General features: G+C 41.1%; 1 protein-coding gene across 1 annotated transcript in view; it reads right to left on the bottom strand.

The window, feature by feature from the left end:
• Positions 1-18,513, bottom strand: part of nectin3b (nectin cell adhesion molecule 3b) — a 29,228-nt gene that overhangs the window by 6,661 nt on the left and 4,054 nt on the right. The window contains exons 2-6 of the mRNA XM_080781004.1: positions 12,876-13,223; positions 11,501-11,806; positions 8,884-9,001; positions 4,377-4,528; positions 516-1,194 (exon numbers count right to left, since the gene is read on the bottom strand). Coding sequence (XP_080637130.1) covers positions 516-1,194; positions 4,377-4,528; positions 8,884-9,001; positions 11,501-11,806; positions 12,876-13,223 — 1,603 coding nt within the window. The remainder of the gene's footprint in view (positions 1-515; positions 1,195-4,376; positions 4,529-8,883; positions 9,002-11,500; positions 11,807-12,875; positions 13,224-18,513) is intronic.

Here is an 18,513-nt window from a genome sequence, read left to right on the forward strand (position 1 = left end):
CACACACACACACACACACACACACACACACACACACACACACACATAACATAAGACGGTAAAAGAAAAATTATACGTGATTTCAGTAAATGAACGTATACCAATAATTCAAAGTAAACTGCCAATCCTTCATTAACCATTACCTGAACTAAAGCAGACAGTAGTGCATGTGTGTTGTGCTTTAGTTCCAGCATCCAACACACAAACCTGCTAGTTTTACCCTTCAACACGCAATTAGGGCATTGTCTTGTCTTGGGTCCAAATAGTTTGGCAGTCCACTCTGGCCACACAAAGAATGAAATGTATATATATTTTAAAAAAAAATCAAGTATCAACCAGGCATCTTGAACAGATTAAAAACTACAGTTCTAGTGTGTGGGTGCGTGCAAGGGAGAGAAAAATCCCCCCCCCCCACCAAATAATAGATGAAATCCCTCCAATTCCTGTGGTCGTCATCTCCTTGGTTTAACAGTATCCATTTACGACTTTTTTAAGTGGTAGCGGGTCAAACGTACCACTCTCTGCGGGAGATAACCGAACCGTCTGTATGGGAGACGTAGTCGCCATCGGGACCACTGTCATAGCAGTCGTCCGAAACGTAGGGGGAGCTGTTGCTCAGCGGTTTGGGAGAAGGTCTGGGAGAAGAAGGAGGAGGGTGTCGGGCATGTTTAGTCCGCTGTGGACTGGAATAGTGCGATTTGTCATGGCGGTGGTCGTGATGGTGACCGTTCTGGTGGTGGTGGTGACCGCTTTCCCTCATGGCCCTGGTGTAGCCGTTGGGAGAGCACTCCTCTCCGCCGTGGTGGTGGTGGTTGCCCCACTCCTCTCGGTCGTGGTCCTGGCGGGAGGACCCGTTGCCGGTCTTGGTCGGGTGGAGCTCGTGCTGCTGGTCGGCGGCCGCGGCGGGCGCCTTCTGGAGGTCGGACGGGCCCGAGTACGGCTTGGCGTAGTAGTCGCCGTGGAAGGTCTGCTGCTTCCGCAGGTAGCAGATGCCTCCGAGAGACAGCAGTAGCAGCAGGAACAAGGCCCCGCCCACAGCCCCACCCACTACAGACCCCAGATTGCTCTCAGGGGGGAGGGCCTGGAGCGTCGGGGAGCCGAGGAGGACCTGCTGGCGCTCGTTATCGTCCACTAAGGTGGAGGCAACGCCCGATAGGACAGGCGCGGTAATGGTGGAGGGCATGGTGGGAGGATCTAATGGAGGGGAAAGGAGGGAAGGAAGTAGAATGGGGGGGTGGAAAAAAAAGAGGGAGAAAGGAATTTGGGAAGGGGAAGGGAGGGATGGACAGGCAGAAGAGTAGAGAATGTCAATGCCAACTACATCAGCATTTTCACTAAGAAGGGGTTGGTTGACATGAAAACACTAACATCAACTCAACTAGCCGAGAATTAAACTATGCATGCTTACGATAGCCTTTGGTTTGCGTTGGCAACACATCCGAAATAAACAATCCTTTATGTCTCTACAGTATGTTTATAACAACAGTGCATGCTTTAGTCATCTCTGCAGATCTGCACTTGGGTCACCCTCGGTAGAAAGATGTAGTCACTAATTGCTTTAGGTATTCATTTGTTTTTATTGCAGAGAAAACGGACACTAAATCCCTTTTAATTGGATGGAATTCAAGTCCATTTGCCTGATGCATAAACGAAAAGTCTGTGATCACTGACGGGAGGGTGCCATTTTATTCAATGTAACGTTGTTAGTTAATGCGACGTTGCATGGAAACATCACAGGAAAAATTCAAGGTTAAACAAAAGCAAACCAAAAGGCGATAATGTGTTATTTGTACACAATTCAATAAACACATGGAAAACTATGAAAGGCCAGTGATGTAACCAGTGTTCCCTCCGAGTTGTCCCCGCGAAGCCACGGCAAGCTCCAGATATCCACAAATATAACCATAACAGCTTAGAGGGAACACTGGATGCTACTGTATTGATCTATAGTCTTATGGCCTCGTTTAAAATGTTATGCATCTTGTCACAGTTTTCCACCATTGCATGTTCTGCTTTGTTCAGAAGAGTCTTATCCATTTCAGTTGTATACAATGTGATCAACTGGATATTGCAATCATTCCATTTTACGGTGACTTCGATTTATAAACCTCCCATGGTTGTAATGTATATCTCCGACAATTGCTTCCTCTCGTCTTTTGACGTTGATTTTTGAAAAGCAGAAATGCAAAGTTGAAGAAATGCTAACTTTTCATGATGTCCCAATAATGCTATGGCAATTTGCACTATTAGAAATCACTTATAGGGCGTGTTCGGAAATAGCGCACTGTGCAATGCAAACCAATAGGCGAGTGCGCGCCTCCCGGTGTGCATTTCCAAACACACCCTTAATGTCTGCCACTATATTCATAAGTGCCTTAAGAGGAGCAGTTATGAGTATATACAACAACTGCAGATGCACAACCTGTTGTCAATGAGAATGTGATTAGGAAAAGGGGGTTCTGAATGATGAAGGAGGAGGAAGAGGGTATTTCTAGTGTATGTTACTGGAGCACAGGACGAAGTCTACCAAGAAACCGGGACAAAGAATAAAAGACTTTCATGGGTAATTATGCATGTTTAATTTTATTTTATAAACAAAAAGGCCCTTTAAATCAAACTCTAGAACTTATTTTGCATACGCTTGTTCAAACAAACAATTCCACGTGGTCGCTCCATCACTAGTGCCTTTTTCAGAAGGCTTGACTTCCAACTTGTACGTTTTCTATCCCTTGTAAAATATGTAAATATGACTTGACTGCAGCGCTTACAACAAGGCAGTCTAAAAGAGAACAATGGCTTGATGAATTTTCTTTTTTCCAGGTTCCCATGAGTTTTTGCAGAGTGCCATTGAGAGCCAATGACTATCGACAGTATAGTTGAATAAATCATGTCACTGACATTACACGTTTGTCACAATGCAGAAAAGAACAAGACTAGATTGGATTCTGGAGTCAGTGTCTTCGCCGTCTGTGACAGTCGCACATCATTTAATGCACTGCACAGAAAAGGTATGATGAATTGAGTTCCAAATTCTTTTACGTCATCATCGTCTAAAAACCTTCTGGCACTCTGCACTATTTCGAGCGTGGAAAATCCCAGCTCGCTCAGACACCTACGTAGGCTAGCCTAAAAGAAACCTTTGGTATTTGCACGTCAAATTTGACCCACTTCTACTATGAACTACACAGTCAGCATTAGTTGTCCAGCACAGGTGTAGCACAGCTGACTTAATGAGGCACGACAAGGCCTTGCGGGAAACCAACTTCAGAATAAACTGTCGGCATCAGGCTGACAACACCCAGAGCAGAGGGAACTCAACACACATAATAGGAAGGATGTTAGAAGTCATGGAAAAGTGTAAAAAGTGCACAGGGTCCTGCAAATTATTTTTCCAAGCCAGCTGTATAAGCGGGAAGAGTCACATTTATTGCGGCAACATCATAAGATTGTGGTTTTTAGTTCAATTATTATGATACCATGCATAGTCGTATGCAAAAAAAAAAAGAGAAAAAAAAGAGCACATACACCCAGGAGAGCAGCATCTTGTACATGCACACTTGCGCACAACCATACAGCTCATCTCAAAGGAAAAATATATAAGGATGATAAATAATAAATAAAGAGTTGAAAAGGACTAGTGAATGTTTTATGAATCTGGGACATCATCTGAGGCTGGAGGCTTTTGCCTATCGTTGCATGACAAACACCGAAATAAGAGTGAAAAGAAGAGAGAGAGAGATGCAGCAGAGGATCACATCATACTCGGAGGTTCATTCAGGAGGAGCGAATCCAGAGGCAAGAGGAGTGTAACAACACCTTGGGGACATAATGCACAAACACAATCACATGCCAAGGAGAGAGAGAGAGAGAGAGAGAGAGAGAGAGAGAGAGAGAGAGAGAGAGAGAGAGAGAGAGCGAAAGAAAGACAATGACAGAGAGAGAAAGAGAAGAGGAGGGTGGTGCCTTGTGGTCGACTTAAACATCAGCAGATGGGTTTAGCTGGTTGAAATTCTCCTGTTGAACATCTGGGAGACCTGGCGTTAATCAATGCGAATCAGCCTGTAATTAGGAATAAATCTAAGGGGCCGGAAATAATCTGCACAAGTCATAGCAGGAAAAGAGTCTCGATAGGCTGTTGGGTGTGTATTATCTGAATGTAACTCAACTCTGCATTTTTTTTTTTTTTTTAAGTATGATGTAATGCACAACAATTCGCCGGGATGACATGTGCGTTTCTGCCAATGGGTTTGCACGGCTCTTTCCTGAGGGAGGGGGAATGCAGTCAGCCGTTTTTTTTACAGACCACCACAGATCTTCCTGAGGGGAAGGGAAATGCAGTCAGCAGGTTTTTTACAGGACCGCGCATTCGGACTCACCTTGTATTAGGATGCGTACGTCTCGGCTGCGAAGGTTTACGTCGTTAGCTGCCTCGCACCTGTAAACGCCCGAGTCGTTCCGCTGGAGCGGCCGCAGGAACAGCAACGTGTTGTTGACAACTTCAACGCCTTCGGGCATTTCACCGTCCAGTCTGGGATACACATCAAAGGCTTTCAGTTACACACACACACACACAGTATGCATGATGTACACAATATGCACTGTCTGGTTGATACCAGTCTGCAGCAGAACATTATCACAGAGCCACACTACTTTTATTTATTTTTGTGCGTGTGCGTGTGTTTTGACAACTTTTGTTGCTGCAACTCTAAGTCGGCTGTACATGATTCACGCAGACAGTCACAGCTGGTATTCTAAGGGCTTGGCTGACTATGCTTCGCTCCAGAGCTCCCACCTCGCCATCTCAGTGCTATTTCTGCCACTGAAGAAAAGGACAGCCCCGCCCCCCCCCCTCTCACAATACTGACTTTATATTTCAGTACATTTCATTTATACCTTTTTTTGTTCTTATAATAATTGTGACTTGGTATAATTCATAAAATGTTGAGAACTGAGATATAATGTTTTTAAGCAAAATGCAGATGCACACCTCAGAAGGCTACTGACGGGTGCGTATAGGGAAATAGGGCATATATTAAAATGGGTATATTTGAAAGAACAAAGAGAAGGTCCTGCACACACGAAATGTTGCTCTTTATTAGGTCGACGTTTCGGTCTGAATGAGATACGTTTTGATTTGTTAGAGAGAAAACATAAATGAGGTATTTTTTCACTTTTATTCAATGGAGGAACTGGGTTTCCATACAACTCGTTTCTCTTTTTAAATAAAACCATTTTCTGCCATCATTTGGACAGGGTAGAAGAAGAAGCTTCTGTGGAAATCAGGTTGAGGATCACAATATACAAATGAAATTGGGATATCAAGGAGTACAAAATAAAAAAACAGAATATGTTTTAACTGTGCCATGTAGGGCTGTACCAATATTTATTGGCCGATACTGATGTAAATCCTTTGATTGTGCACAGATTTGAGTGTGCAGAGCCTTCCTTTATTTTTTTCTACCTTTGTGACTCCAGCACTTCACTTAAAGGGACACTTCACCCTTTTTGCAAAATAATATATGTTAATGATGTTTAGAAGCTTTAGAGCACTTTCCTGGGGTATTTATGTGTGTAATATGTGGTTTTAGATATTTTAGATTGTAGCAGTGAGCCTGTTGTCTCTGATGTCATGGACACTGGGATCACTTCCTTCCTGTACTACATGTTGTCTCAGTAAGACAGCTCTCCCCCCTATCCACAAGGAGGAGCAGTGCACCAAAAAAATATGGGAATTGTAGTCCAGGAAGGTAGTGAGACCAGTGTCCATGACATCAGAGACAACAGGCTCACTGCTACAATCTAAAATATCTAAAACCACATATTACACACATAAAGACCCCCAGGAAAGTGTTCTAAAGCTTCTAAACGTCATTAACATATATGTTTTTGCAAAAAGGGTGAAGTGTCCCTTTAAGTTTTTCAACAGATGAACTGTGGGGGGGGGGGGGTTTTTCGACATTTTTGTCGGATGTTTAAAATAACAATTTAGCCGATACAGATATAAAACGATATTTGTATTCGTTAGTCAAGTTATTATTTCCGGATTTTGTGCAGGGAAACTAATAGATCTTCGTTATAAAAAATAAATAACTGTTCAGAATCTACAACTTGGTAGGCTGCAGATACACCAATAGAGCAACATAGCCAGCACAAAAGTGCTTATCAACAACAACTAAATATTGGTTAATGTCAACTTTATTTGCTGATAACGATAAGTGGCCAATGTATGGGTGTATCATGCAGCATATTAACGGTTCATAATGTGTAACAATGCTTGCTCACACAGAGGCATTTATTTTAAATACAATAAATGGCACATGAGCCGCAGTGGCTGTTATTACATTGTTATATAAAAGGTAGCTCAAAATTACCGGTAATGTCTGAAATAAGTATCAGAGCTGAAATAGACAACCTTTCAAGCCCGTTTTCTCAACTGTTTTCAGCAACAACAACCAATACGTCAATTTGAAACTATGATTCCCTGCTTTCATACGACGTGAAAAAAACGAAAATAAAAACAAAACAAAAAAAAAAGTCTCTCAGTCAAATTTGGTCACAAATGTCACAAGGTACACAATACTCAATGACAAACATGTAACCACTTAAAAGTTAAACCTATATACTTTGTTGCATATCAAATAGTAGAAATAGCCCATATCTCATCAAAATGTGACATGTTGCTTATACAGTAGATTGCCATTTCTTCCATATGGTCACCAAATAGTCGTCCCGTCCCGCCCATTTCTGCCATATGGTCACCAAATAGTCGTCCCGTCCCCCCCATTTCTGCCATATGGTCACCAAATAGTCGTCCCGTCCCCCCCATTTCTGCCATATGGTCACCTAAAGTATTTTCCTAAATGTTAGTCTATAAAATGTCAAGAATAGGGATAGAGCTGTGGCATGTCTCTGTGAGAAACTGGCTAAGAAGGTAGAGATGGGTCATCTGGGAATTAGATGGTCCCCGTTTGAGCCTGCATGGTTCCCCCCCTGGCACCGTGCATCAAAATGTCCTTGAGCAACACAACACACTGAACCCAAACTCCTCCCGATAAGCACCGATGGCACATTGAAAAGGCTGGCTGCCTCTGCCATTGGTGTGACGAGGAGAAGTTTGACCGTGAGGCATACATTGTATAGAGCCCTTTTCTGTAGTCGGAACACTCCTGTAGAAAAGCTCCATCCATGTATGCAGCGTAAATGTACTACTTGTAACAATAGTTACAAGGTCTAAAGTGAAGACATCTCGACTCGTATATCACATCATATAAAGGCAAACGATGTAATTATATACCACACGCTACTATGCCACTTTTATATTATTTAGAAACCAAATAACAGCTTCATTTGTCATGCTTTTTGAAAATATATAAAATGATCTCGTTTATGCAGGTATAGTCAGGAGGGCCTGCTTTCTTATAAATAATTGTACTGAAATCGTTAGTCAATTTGGGATATATATATCTATAATTTTTAAACTGCCATATTTGTTTTATAAAAGCAATAACTCAACGCCTGGCCTGTCATAAGTTATTACTTAAATAGTCATTTGGCACCCATACCATCTTCCCTGCCCAGTTGGGAAGAATATTTACAGGGGTTGTAGCAGTTAAACTGAAGATAATGAAAAATATAAAATGTCTAATAAAAGCAGTATTGAATACATGACGTATTATGCATGAATCAGCTTTTGACAATCACAAAAAATATATAATAGCTGGTGCAACAAACCACTCCCACATACATTAAGAAATAAACCATATCTCCATATCCAGCTAGCTGATGCATGCAACATACATGATTAATGGCCCCTATAGACTGTAGGAGTTTTAAAGTTGTCGGCGAGTCTTTCACACTACCGGAGTAGTAGACAGGATGTTAAAAGAAAAAAGTCCAGAATTCTGCGCTGCAGCTCCCCGAAAGCTAAATCGGAGCAAATATCGTGCAGTGTGTATAGGGGCCATTACAGGGAGGAAGCCTTGTGCGTCAGGCTTACACATCCAATAGAAAAGTCAGGAGCATTTACTGTAGCGTAGCATTGGGAAACGTACTTACTTCAATGTGAAACGCTACAAGTGATCAAATATGTACAACAAAATTCAGGAGTCAGAGTAGATTCTCCCCCCCCCCAAAGGAATTTGTACACAGTGCTGCCAACACAAAATAGCTGCCTCACACACTGCATGTTTCCAGTTTGGTAAATGCTGGGTGCTTGTTTTTGTTGTTGAAGCAAATGCATTCTAGTTCTGCAGATGAACATCTATGGCAAGTAGAAAATGCACTGTAGAGTTCTTTGCTCAGTATTACTTTTACTCATTTTAGCTTCTGCCATGTCTTTTCAGCCGGAAGTCTTATTTTGAAGACCATTAACGCTGCTATAAGCAATATTTTTTCAGAATTTTATTTTTTTGTATTCAGACAGCCAGCAATGGGTAAAATGCTCCCATAATCTGCATTGAAAGATTTTCCTAGAAGCTTTGTCATTGGTCGATTTGCCGGTCTACTTCCTGATTGGTTAGTCATTTCAGCAGGGTTTTTTTTCTTCGACCAATTAAATGACAAAGCTTCTACGAAAATCTTTGAATGCAGATTGTGGTTTGACTCATTTCTGGCTGTCTGAATACCAAAAAACAAAACAAAAAAAGGTAATTACCATTTTGACATTATTGCTTATAGCTACTTTAACTCCCGGGTGTAAAACAGGAATTAAAATCAGACTGTGTAACGCATCTCGCGATCGTTCTTTAATTGAACAGTTTTAAACTGCTAAAAAAAGTATCAATCATAATCAATCAAACACACAAACGGACAGTTTGCCATCATGGCATTACTTGGCTTTGAAATTATTCTTCCAAGAACTACTCTCAAAAGTACCAGACGCACCTGATCCATCTGAAGTGATTGGCCGGCGGGTTGGCGTTGGCTTTGCAGGTCAGCTGGACGTGCTCTCGGCCCACATGCCAATCTCCATCATATCCCACGACGGAGATATCGGGGGCAACTGCAACACAGACGGGCAATAGATGGAAAGTGTGAGACATGCCAGCAGGACGTATGCCAGACTTCCTCCATACAAAGCATGAGCACGCACACACACCATATGCTAGTCAACCAAAGAGGATGTCACCAAGGTGACCTTTGAATATCATTGTTTGTCGGGCAGAAACCTTGCATCGCCATAACATTGTTTTCCTGAAAATTAAGTGGCCAGTTTCATCACGCAAAATGTAGCAAAAATACTACAAGCACAATCACATCACACATTAGCATGTAGATGTGCCATTTTTGATAAACTTTTGATCAAATATTTTCGAAAGTAAAAGTGGCCCAGTCTTATTTAACAATTTCAAAAGTATATACAGAATACAAATAACTACTTTGGATTCGATTGGAACACAGATAATTCTTTCAAATTCCCTGAAAAACAAACATTTTAGACATACAAGGTTTCCATTTCGACAGCGACACCATTTCACAGATGTTTCTGCTATGACACCCTGTCAATAGTTCCAAGTCAAACATACGGCAAATTGTGCAAAGCAAACCGTGTCTGCAGACACTGGTTGACAGCATCCTGTAATATCTTTGTGATGAAAAGGGGCCAAGTAATCATTATTTTGTTCGTGAAAAATATTTTTTTTGCTCGGATAAGAATAAGTTGCATGACTGAAGCGTTTGTGACATTCCATCATGACATACAAGACATCCAATGCAGCAGAGTGGATCCTCAGTCAGGACGTGTGCCCAAACAAGGTCCCGTAACATGACTGCAGGGTATTAACTAAGAACATGATCGAAGACAGCACAGCCTCCACTAGCCAGGTTTCCAGATCAGTTGGAATTAACATTCAAAACAAAAGAGCTTGTTATACTGAATAAAGTGGTGGTCTGTTTTATTTTCCATGGCATGAATCAATCAACCATTTGGCTTTGTTGCCGGGTATGCGGGATCTTAATATCGAAATGTTGTTCATTCGTTCATGGATTTACTTAAAATATCACATCTCTTTTGGTTGTCAAGGTTTGACAACTTTCTTAAGCCAATTAGAGAGAGGATGCAAGATGAGCTCTCGCCGATAGAATGTACACTTTGGTCAGTTAAGGGCTCACATACTCTTAGCAAGATGTATCGACGCACAAAAAGCTGAGGAAATACAGACACAGGGGGGGGACACACACACAATACAGTCAAGAACAGAAGACCTGCACTTTGGCATAAAAAGTAGCAATTAAAAATCCTCCTCCAAGAAGGAAACTAACAATTGCATTTAAGCTCTGTGCAATTAGTAGAAGAAAAAAGTCCTTCCTTATGCACACCTACAGCGGTCAGGTGCGTAAGATAACTGGAACTGGAGAAGTAGAGAAAAAAGGCATCATCAGGCATCACGCCTTGATGAAGGTCTGAACGACCGAAACGTTGCTCGATAAATCTAATTCTGCAAGTGAAGACAGTGTGCGCCGCATGCGGGATCCATTTTTTCTCTACTATAGCTCTGTGCAATGGACTTTTTCATTCCACTATATGCTGATCTGTTTTCTATCACAACACAACAAAACCGCTAGTGCCAATTAATGAAAATGTTGCATTTAGCTTTCCAACAGAACTTGGGATATGGCTCGATGACGTACCAACTCAATCAACTTTAAAAAAAGGAACAATGATGTGGCAACACGTCATAGGCCATACATGTACTGTATATCGTACATACACATCATGGACCATTTTCCCCGTTAATGGTTTTAATTTGAGAATTTGTGTTTTCGTTTCTTCACAGTAAACATAGTTTACGTTACCACACTTTCATGAAAGACATGATTAAAGTCACGATGAATAAGTCATGGACATCTGAATTTAGTTTGAAGATTTTTGCTCAACTTCTCAAATCATTGTTCATTCTTTATAATGCATTTAAAAAAAAAAAAAAAGGAGGAAGCAATTTTCAATTCTCTGTAAGTTCATACCGTAACTGAATGGAATCCAATTGTTTCCACCAAAAATCAAGTGAGCATGCATTGGAAAATGGAAACATTAAGTAAAAGCATGAGTAACATTCAATGACTAAACAGGGTGTCATTTCGGTAAGGTCCTTTTAACCCATTTAGACCGTTTTCTGAAAACCCTATGTTTCTATGTCAGTGGTGCTCAACCTTTTTCATGTCAAAGACCCCTAGATTATTTGGTCGTGGACCCCCCCATCTGAAAATATGTAGTTCCAGGGACCTCCCAGAAGCAAATATTTTAGTTAAAAAGTTTGCTAAAAAAAAAAATATATATATAGATATATTCAAAGATTTGCACCACATTTTGACGATTTTTCAAAAAAAGCAGACCTACAAGCTTGTAGCGCGGCACTCGGTGCCACGCTATGAGCTTGTATATCTGCTATTTTCCAATAGCCAAAGTGTAACATAATGCTTACGACACCAAAAGGGGTTCCCGCCCCGCCCCAAAATGGATCAAGACGAAGACGAAACAAACAAACAAACAAAAAAAACTCACACTGCACGTTGAGTTTGTACGGGATCCTGAAGTCGTTCTGCAGCGCCGGGTGGCGCACCACGCAGGTCAGCGCGTGTCCCTCATGGATGTGGCGGGTGGGCTGCCACAGGTAGCGCACCCGCGTGCTGGTGGTGCCGTTGGGCTGCTCGTCGAACAGCTGCACCTCCGACTGGCCGAACAGGTTGGACTCCCAGGAGACCTCGGCGGGGGGGCGGGCCCGCTCGGCGACGCAGGTGGCCACCACGGACTCGTTGCCGCCGTCGATCAGGGCCGCCGGTCCCGCCGACACGTAGACCTTGGGCTCCACTGAGATCCACAGAGACAGTTGGGGGGGGAAAGGGGGGGGTCTTTTGAAATGTTCCCAGCACACACACTTCCTTCACGCTTTTTCTAAGCATGCAGTATATAGCAGCAGAGACGATTTCTGCAATTTCTCTCTTTCTCTCGCAGGTTTTGTGCACCACATTTCAGCGAGGGAGAGAGAGAGAGAGAGACAGTGTGTGTGTGTGCGCGTGTGTGTGTTCCCACAGTTCTCCTTGACAGGAGAGTCTCACCAGTGAAACAAAATCAACAAACGTACCCAACACTGCCATTATTCTTCCATCTCTAAATCAACCCGTTTCTTTTACATTTACAACGCTGCTTTTAACTCTAAATTCTCCCGTTACATTGCCTAGACACGAGGGATTCTCAAAGTGAGGTTTCCAGTGGAACTTTAATTTAGCCAATATTTCACCGGCTAGCCCAGAAAGAATACGTATAAGGAAGACTACGGTATTCAGATCATAGGTTTCATTGTCTCCACTGCCGTCTTCGCACAGTGACAGTTCTAGTAGAATTCTTTACTTAATCCAATAATCCAACGACTAAACACTTCTGTTGTGGGGAATATTTTCAAATGGGGTCCACAGACCAATATTCATATCAAGTTGGAACAACCAGCTGTTTTTCTATTCATTCCCCCCTTCATTTGGTCCTAATCTTTCTCAGACTCAGTGCCAGTGCAGAGTACAATATTACCATACAACTAATGATGTCCAGACGCAACTTGCGTCTGGACATCAATCATACAGAAAGATACAAAATTAACAGCATTTCCATAAATGGAACTGATGCACTTTATTCCCATTTGGTGACTAATTGTGACCTATGGGGGCTTAAACAAGCCACATAAAAGTAAATAGGAAATACTACCTTTGGACTGGATAAATTGGATTTAATAGATGTGTTGGATGAATTAATTATTTTTAATTATTTGTATAGTGTCTATATTGTCCATCTCATCAGTTCAACATCCAGACACTAATGCATGAAACTATGCATGTATACATACACATGCCACAGAAGCACAAACAGACACGTGAACAACACTTACCAAGCACAGCGACAGTGGTGGAGGCCTGTGCGTTCCCCAGAGGGAAAGTAGCCACCTTGCAGGTGTAAACTCCGATGTCAGAGAAACCCACCTCCTCCAGGACAATGGTGGCGTCGTACGGCGAGGGCGATCGGAAATGCAAACGGCGGGTGTACTCTGGGGGAATGGAGATGCCAAACTGGGGGTGGTAGACTGCCACCGTGACTGAGCCAGAGGGCAGACGGCGCTCCCAGGAGCTCTGGGTGAGACTGAGGTTCGTGTCCACCTCGACCCTGCATTCCAATGTCACATTCTTCCCCAACACAGCGTTCACCTTCTGAGGCACCAGCACTTGATTGCTCCATACACCTGCTGAACAAACACATTAATTTACAACCAGGTACACTTCCGTGACAGGGCACTCTTGTGTTTCAGTTAACAATCAAATAGGGAGTGAAATTATTAATCAGATAATACAGATATAAGTTTAGTGCTGTATCACGTAAGCATGTCTAATCTGTGCAATTTCATTAAAATAACAAATGTTTGACCTTGTTCCTGGTTTTCCCAAAAAGGAAAATAAAAACAGGAATTATGTTTTTGACTGCTGGGGAAACTCATTAAAGGGATTGTGACATAAAAAAAAAGGTTTTGGAATTGTTCTTATTTTTTTTAGGTTTTCTAATCTCAATTGCACCCAAAAAACATGAACTTTTAACATTCAGTAGATTTGATCTGGGGTTTTCTGGCTCAAACAGGTGCTCTGATTTGCCGGCAGTTTGTGATGTAAGAGCCTGCAAATCCCATATATGTCAATGGGATTTGCCAGCAGATGTCACTGTTTTCACTGTGTTGCCTGTTTTCATTGTAGCTCAAAAGGCTTCCAAACCCCAAAGAAAACTTCAGACCACAGAAAATCCACTGAATGTTCAAAGTTCAGGTTTTTTGGGTGTAATTGAGATCATAAAACCTAAAAGAAAAAAAAAGAAAAAAAAGAAAAAAATGAATATCATAAAACCTTTAAACACAGGGCAACAGATCATTTTAAATGCTGGAAATAAAAATGTGAAGAAACTGTAACTATGTGAGAATTTCACAATCTTAAACAATCAATCAGTGTTAACTTTGAACAGCTAAATCTCCCCTACCCCCAAATGTCCCATACTCAAGGTTGTGATGTCAGGAGCGGAAATAGTTTTTATACTTGTATATCTAGTGGAGCTTGGAGTGGAGTTGGGAGGTTTTTGTCAAAGCGCTTTTTAATACTTTATTGGTTAAAAAAAAAAAAAAAACACACACACACAGACTTAAAGGGTGTTCAATAGCACTGACTTATGAAGAGAGAACAAAATCACACCCGTGTGAACTGAGTGTTGCAAATCCAATCCAAAGACAATTATTACTATGTACATAGTCAAACACCAAGTACTGTCAATACAGTTGTACATCTAGCTTCTTCATCCATTCATAATTCTTCTTCAATTGCATTCTGCTACATATACACCCACCATTTAAGTCATAATTTTCATAAAATTATGCAAAGCAACCAATAATATTGTCGCCTAGAAAGTGTTATACATGATACTAAGTAAGCATGATCTTCAGTTGTCCCTTAAAGTTATCTGATGCCCTACCCTACCTTAAGGCGTAAAGTGAATTCAAGATGTCCATTTAGGTTCAGATATGTGATATGATTTACACACATTTATACATGATTTTAAGGTTTAAATGATAGCATATATAATTATATATATAGCAATATAGTAATCAAATAAAAATTTAAACAAATTATTATGAAAGTAATAGTTGCTGTAGTTTAGTACTTTCACACTGAAATCCACACAGGTTGTTAATGTTGCTCAATCAAATACTACACAGCTGTGTGTGACTGATGTGCACCGAGATATACTACAATACATTTAAAAGCACATTTCTGTTGCTCACTGTTCCCAACTTATAAATAAGGAAAAAAAAGAAAACTGGCAGGAGTTAAAATGTACTGTCTGTCTCCAGATATAAGTTTGACCACCACCATCTACTGCAAATAACATGACTGGTCTCTTTAAAGCTGTGAACTCGGCTGAGAGGGAGGAGAGTACAGGGGACAGAGAAACGGAAAGGGAATGATGTGTTATCGCGATGAAGTCATCGGTGAGAGAAGAGAAATAAGGTCAAAGGGATGAAGAAGCAACAGTGTGATTATGGTACCGCATCAAACGGGAATTAAAATGGTAACAAACCAAAAAAAAAAGAAATAAAAAATGAGTGAATCAAGTTAATAAAAGCATAACAATCCTGCTATACCCCTCAACGTTATCACTAATTGCAACAAGCTGCCAGTGGGAAGACGTCATTGTAAATCAAAACCTGCCACATTGCTTGGCAACCGACCGAAAAATTTCTATTGTTGTTTTGCCAACAACTGCTTTGTCCCTGGTCCAATCTCCCACCAAGAAAATATAGCACCCTACAATACTAAACATCCACAAACCACTGACCCAAACCCAGCCATTCCATTTAATGTTCTGAATTTGAACAAGCAAGCCTCTAATTTTGTTTTTAAATTTGGATTTCAGTTGCGTTTGTTAGCCATCTTCCAGACAAGTTGTTCAAAGTATGTAGATACTGTATGCTGATTTACTTAAACTGCAAAATAACTAGTTTACTACATACAACAAGCATTGATTATTATGCCAATAAGTCTAAACTTTAGAATGAAATAATTAACCCTAAATCTGATCTCTTCCTCTCTCACAATAGACAGACAGCAATGCGGATTGAGTATAGATATAAGCAGACTTCAGGTGAACTGAACTTGGTCACATCTGACACGATGACTGCTAGTCAGCTATCACTGTAGATAATAATTGATGAATTGTGTAAAACCACATTTGACCCAAGGTCGGACTTCAGCTCTCTAGTTCCTAGCTCCTCAAAAGTAGTTCAAAGACTACAGCGGACAGAATATTTATCAAGGAAAAGTGTAACTGTCACACTCATACAAATGTCGTTTACAATTCCCCCGTCAACCACACTGTGATCAACCTATTCATCAAAATTAATTTAATGGCGTGCAGCTATTTCACTTTCCGATACAATGTGAGCTTTCGGATTTATCGGTACTACTGGATAAATAAAAAAAATAAACACACACACACACACACACACCTTTGTGAAATGAGGGGCGCTCTCATTATCGTACATCTTGACATAACATGTCGATTTGCTATATGACGTATAGTCTCCATTCATTGTCAATGGGAATTTTTGTAGGCAATTCTACCAAGCAACATTAAAACTGTAGGCTACTAGTTTCTGTCCTACACACACATTAAATTGGAGCGACGAGATGCAATCTAGCATCCCCAAAGTAGATTATGAAGCCTAAATGCAGCATCCCCCAAGGTATATAAATCCTAGGCTGTTTTAACTAACTGGAGATAAGTGCGGCCATAGCTGAATGGGTAGACACTAGGCCACCTGGGAAACCAAAGATCCCCCGTTTCCATCCAGGCCCTGCCTATGTTGAAGTGTCCCTGGCAAGAAGACACTTTACCCCTAACTGCTCTCCGGGTGCTGTCCCACTGCTCCAGATACTTCGGTTGGTTTAAATGCAGAGGACACATTTTATGTGCAAATATAACACCCCTAAGGAGTGGGCACATTATTGTGATTATTATTATCAAATCCTCCCTTTGTGAAGCATATGGAGGGAGTTCCTCCTGTTTTGAAACATTTACATCAGTGCTCAGTTGAAACACTCTACAGTGACAGCTTGGAAGTTTTGAGGAGTACAACCTTACATAAGCTTGTCCTGATTTCCTCCCCTGCCCAGAAAATAATGAAACGATGAAAGGCAAAAATCAATCAAATCCTGTGGCGATGTTTAATTTATACTACATCATTGTCGTCATTTGCCGATCTGCAAAGCTCACACCGCGTTGCATCATCAGATCATAAAGTATAGATCGGGTTTACTGTGAACGAGTCTCGTCCTGAAAGAAAATAGCGTAGACATTTATCCAATCTGCGCATAGCAGATAGAACACCACCATCATGTCACAATACTCCAATGTCTTTTACACACACACACTGATGTAATGTCCTGGTAGCAAGGACACATCATTCCCACTGGAAGCGCCACTACTCCCTTTCATGGCATGCACACCGCTCATGCAGTAACCATGAATGTCTTATTAAAAGTGCAAAGAACATACACCGGTGTTGGTGCAGTAGGATGGGCTTGGGCATGCGTGTTAAGTTCTAGAAAAGTGCCCTTATTTTTACCCCCCCCCAAGTCAGAACCAGCCGTACCGTTTCTGCTGTACAGGCTTGTGATTTCACATGATTTCAGGGGCATTATGAAACTCAACTGCATCACTACTGATGGAAACACAGACATCTTGCGGCACTTAAAAAAAAACGTTTCAAATTCAATGCTAAATGTATTGGTCCAAGACAAGTAACAAGTTTGAATGTACTACTAAACGAGTGATGTGCAAAATGTTAGGAAGGTTAATAGTTCATTTTCATTCAATGAGCTAATATAGAACTAGCTAGCTTTGTATGTTCCTTATCAGACAGACATAATTATAGGCTAAAAGGTATGCTTATTTACTCCATCCAGTGATGTCGAACACAACTGACAGTCCAGACCCATTTTCCCCCCCAACAATTGGGGAAGTTGGCCGTCTCAGGCATGCTGTGGCAGCAGTGTTGATTTTGTCGACTAAAACTAAGACGAAAAATGTTCGTCAACTAACTTTTTTCCACTGACGGAAGCTACGATGACTAAAAGTGAGACTAAATATGTTGACAATTTCAACGACAAATAAAAACTATACCAAAATGTTTGCAAAGGACTAGTGGACAAGAGATCCAGAAAACGTAAGATATAAGAAAATGTACACTTGGTTGCATGCTGAAGATAGCCGATCTACAAGCTCACAACACGTCGCAGCACGACGCATTGTGAGCTTGTAGATCGGCTATTTTCAGCAAGCGTAAAAACGACGTCATTACGACGGCATCAAGGCCCACCAAAATACATTTTAGTCGACTAAAACTAGACTAACACTAAAATATTCCAGGTGACTAAAATGTGACTAAACTACAGTGAAAACTATTCAAGAGACTAATGACTAAAACTAAAATAAAAATCTGCGGCCAAAAACACTGCTGATGAACATTGGTGGAGATTTAAAGCAAATGGAAACTACAGCCTCTCTCTTCTCGGAAAGTTAGCATGCTACAATAATAGCCTTTTAATGAATCAATTAAAAAAAAGAAAAGAAAAACAAAAGGAAAAAGTTTGTTTGTGTAGTGGTATTCTCCTTCAAGGCCTATAGGCATTAGCTGTGAGTAAGTATGCATCCATTTTACATTCTAAAGCACAAGGTCAAACACCTCATTGAAATGTACAGCAGACTTGATGCAGCGTGGAAATATAGGAAACTGCTGCTCTGCACCAGAACGTGAACTTTGAACTGGAGATTCATTCGAGTGTACATTAGGGATGGTCTGCTCTTCTGGCTTGGTTCCATTAGTGATACTACTTTGGGGGCATACATTTTTCAGACTTTTAAATGCTTCTGTACAGTGAAGTTAAATATAAATGTATTGCATACCATAGCCCATTTTAAATGAGTCATGTGCAAAG

Source organism: Protomyctophum bolini (assembly GCF_963924005.1).
Source record: "Protomyctophum bolini genome assembly, chromosome: 13".
In the NCBI taxonomy this organism is placed as follows: Eukaryota; Metazoa; Chordata; class Actinopteri; order Myctophiformes; family Myctophidae; genus Protomyctophum; species Protomyctophum bolini.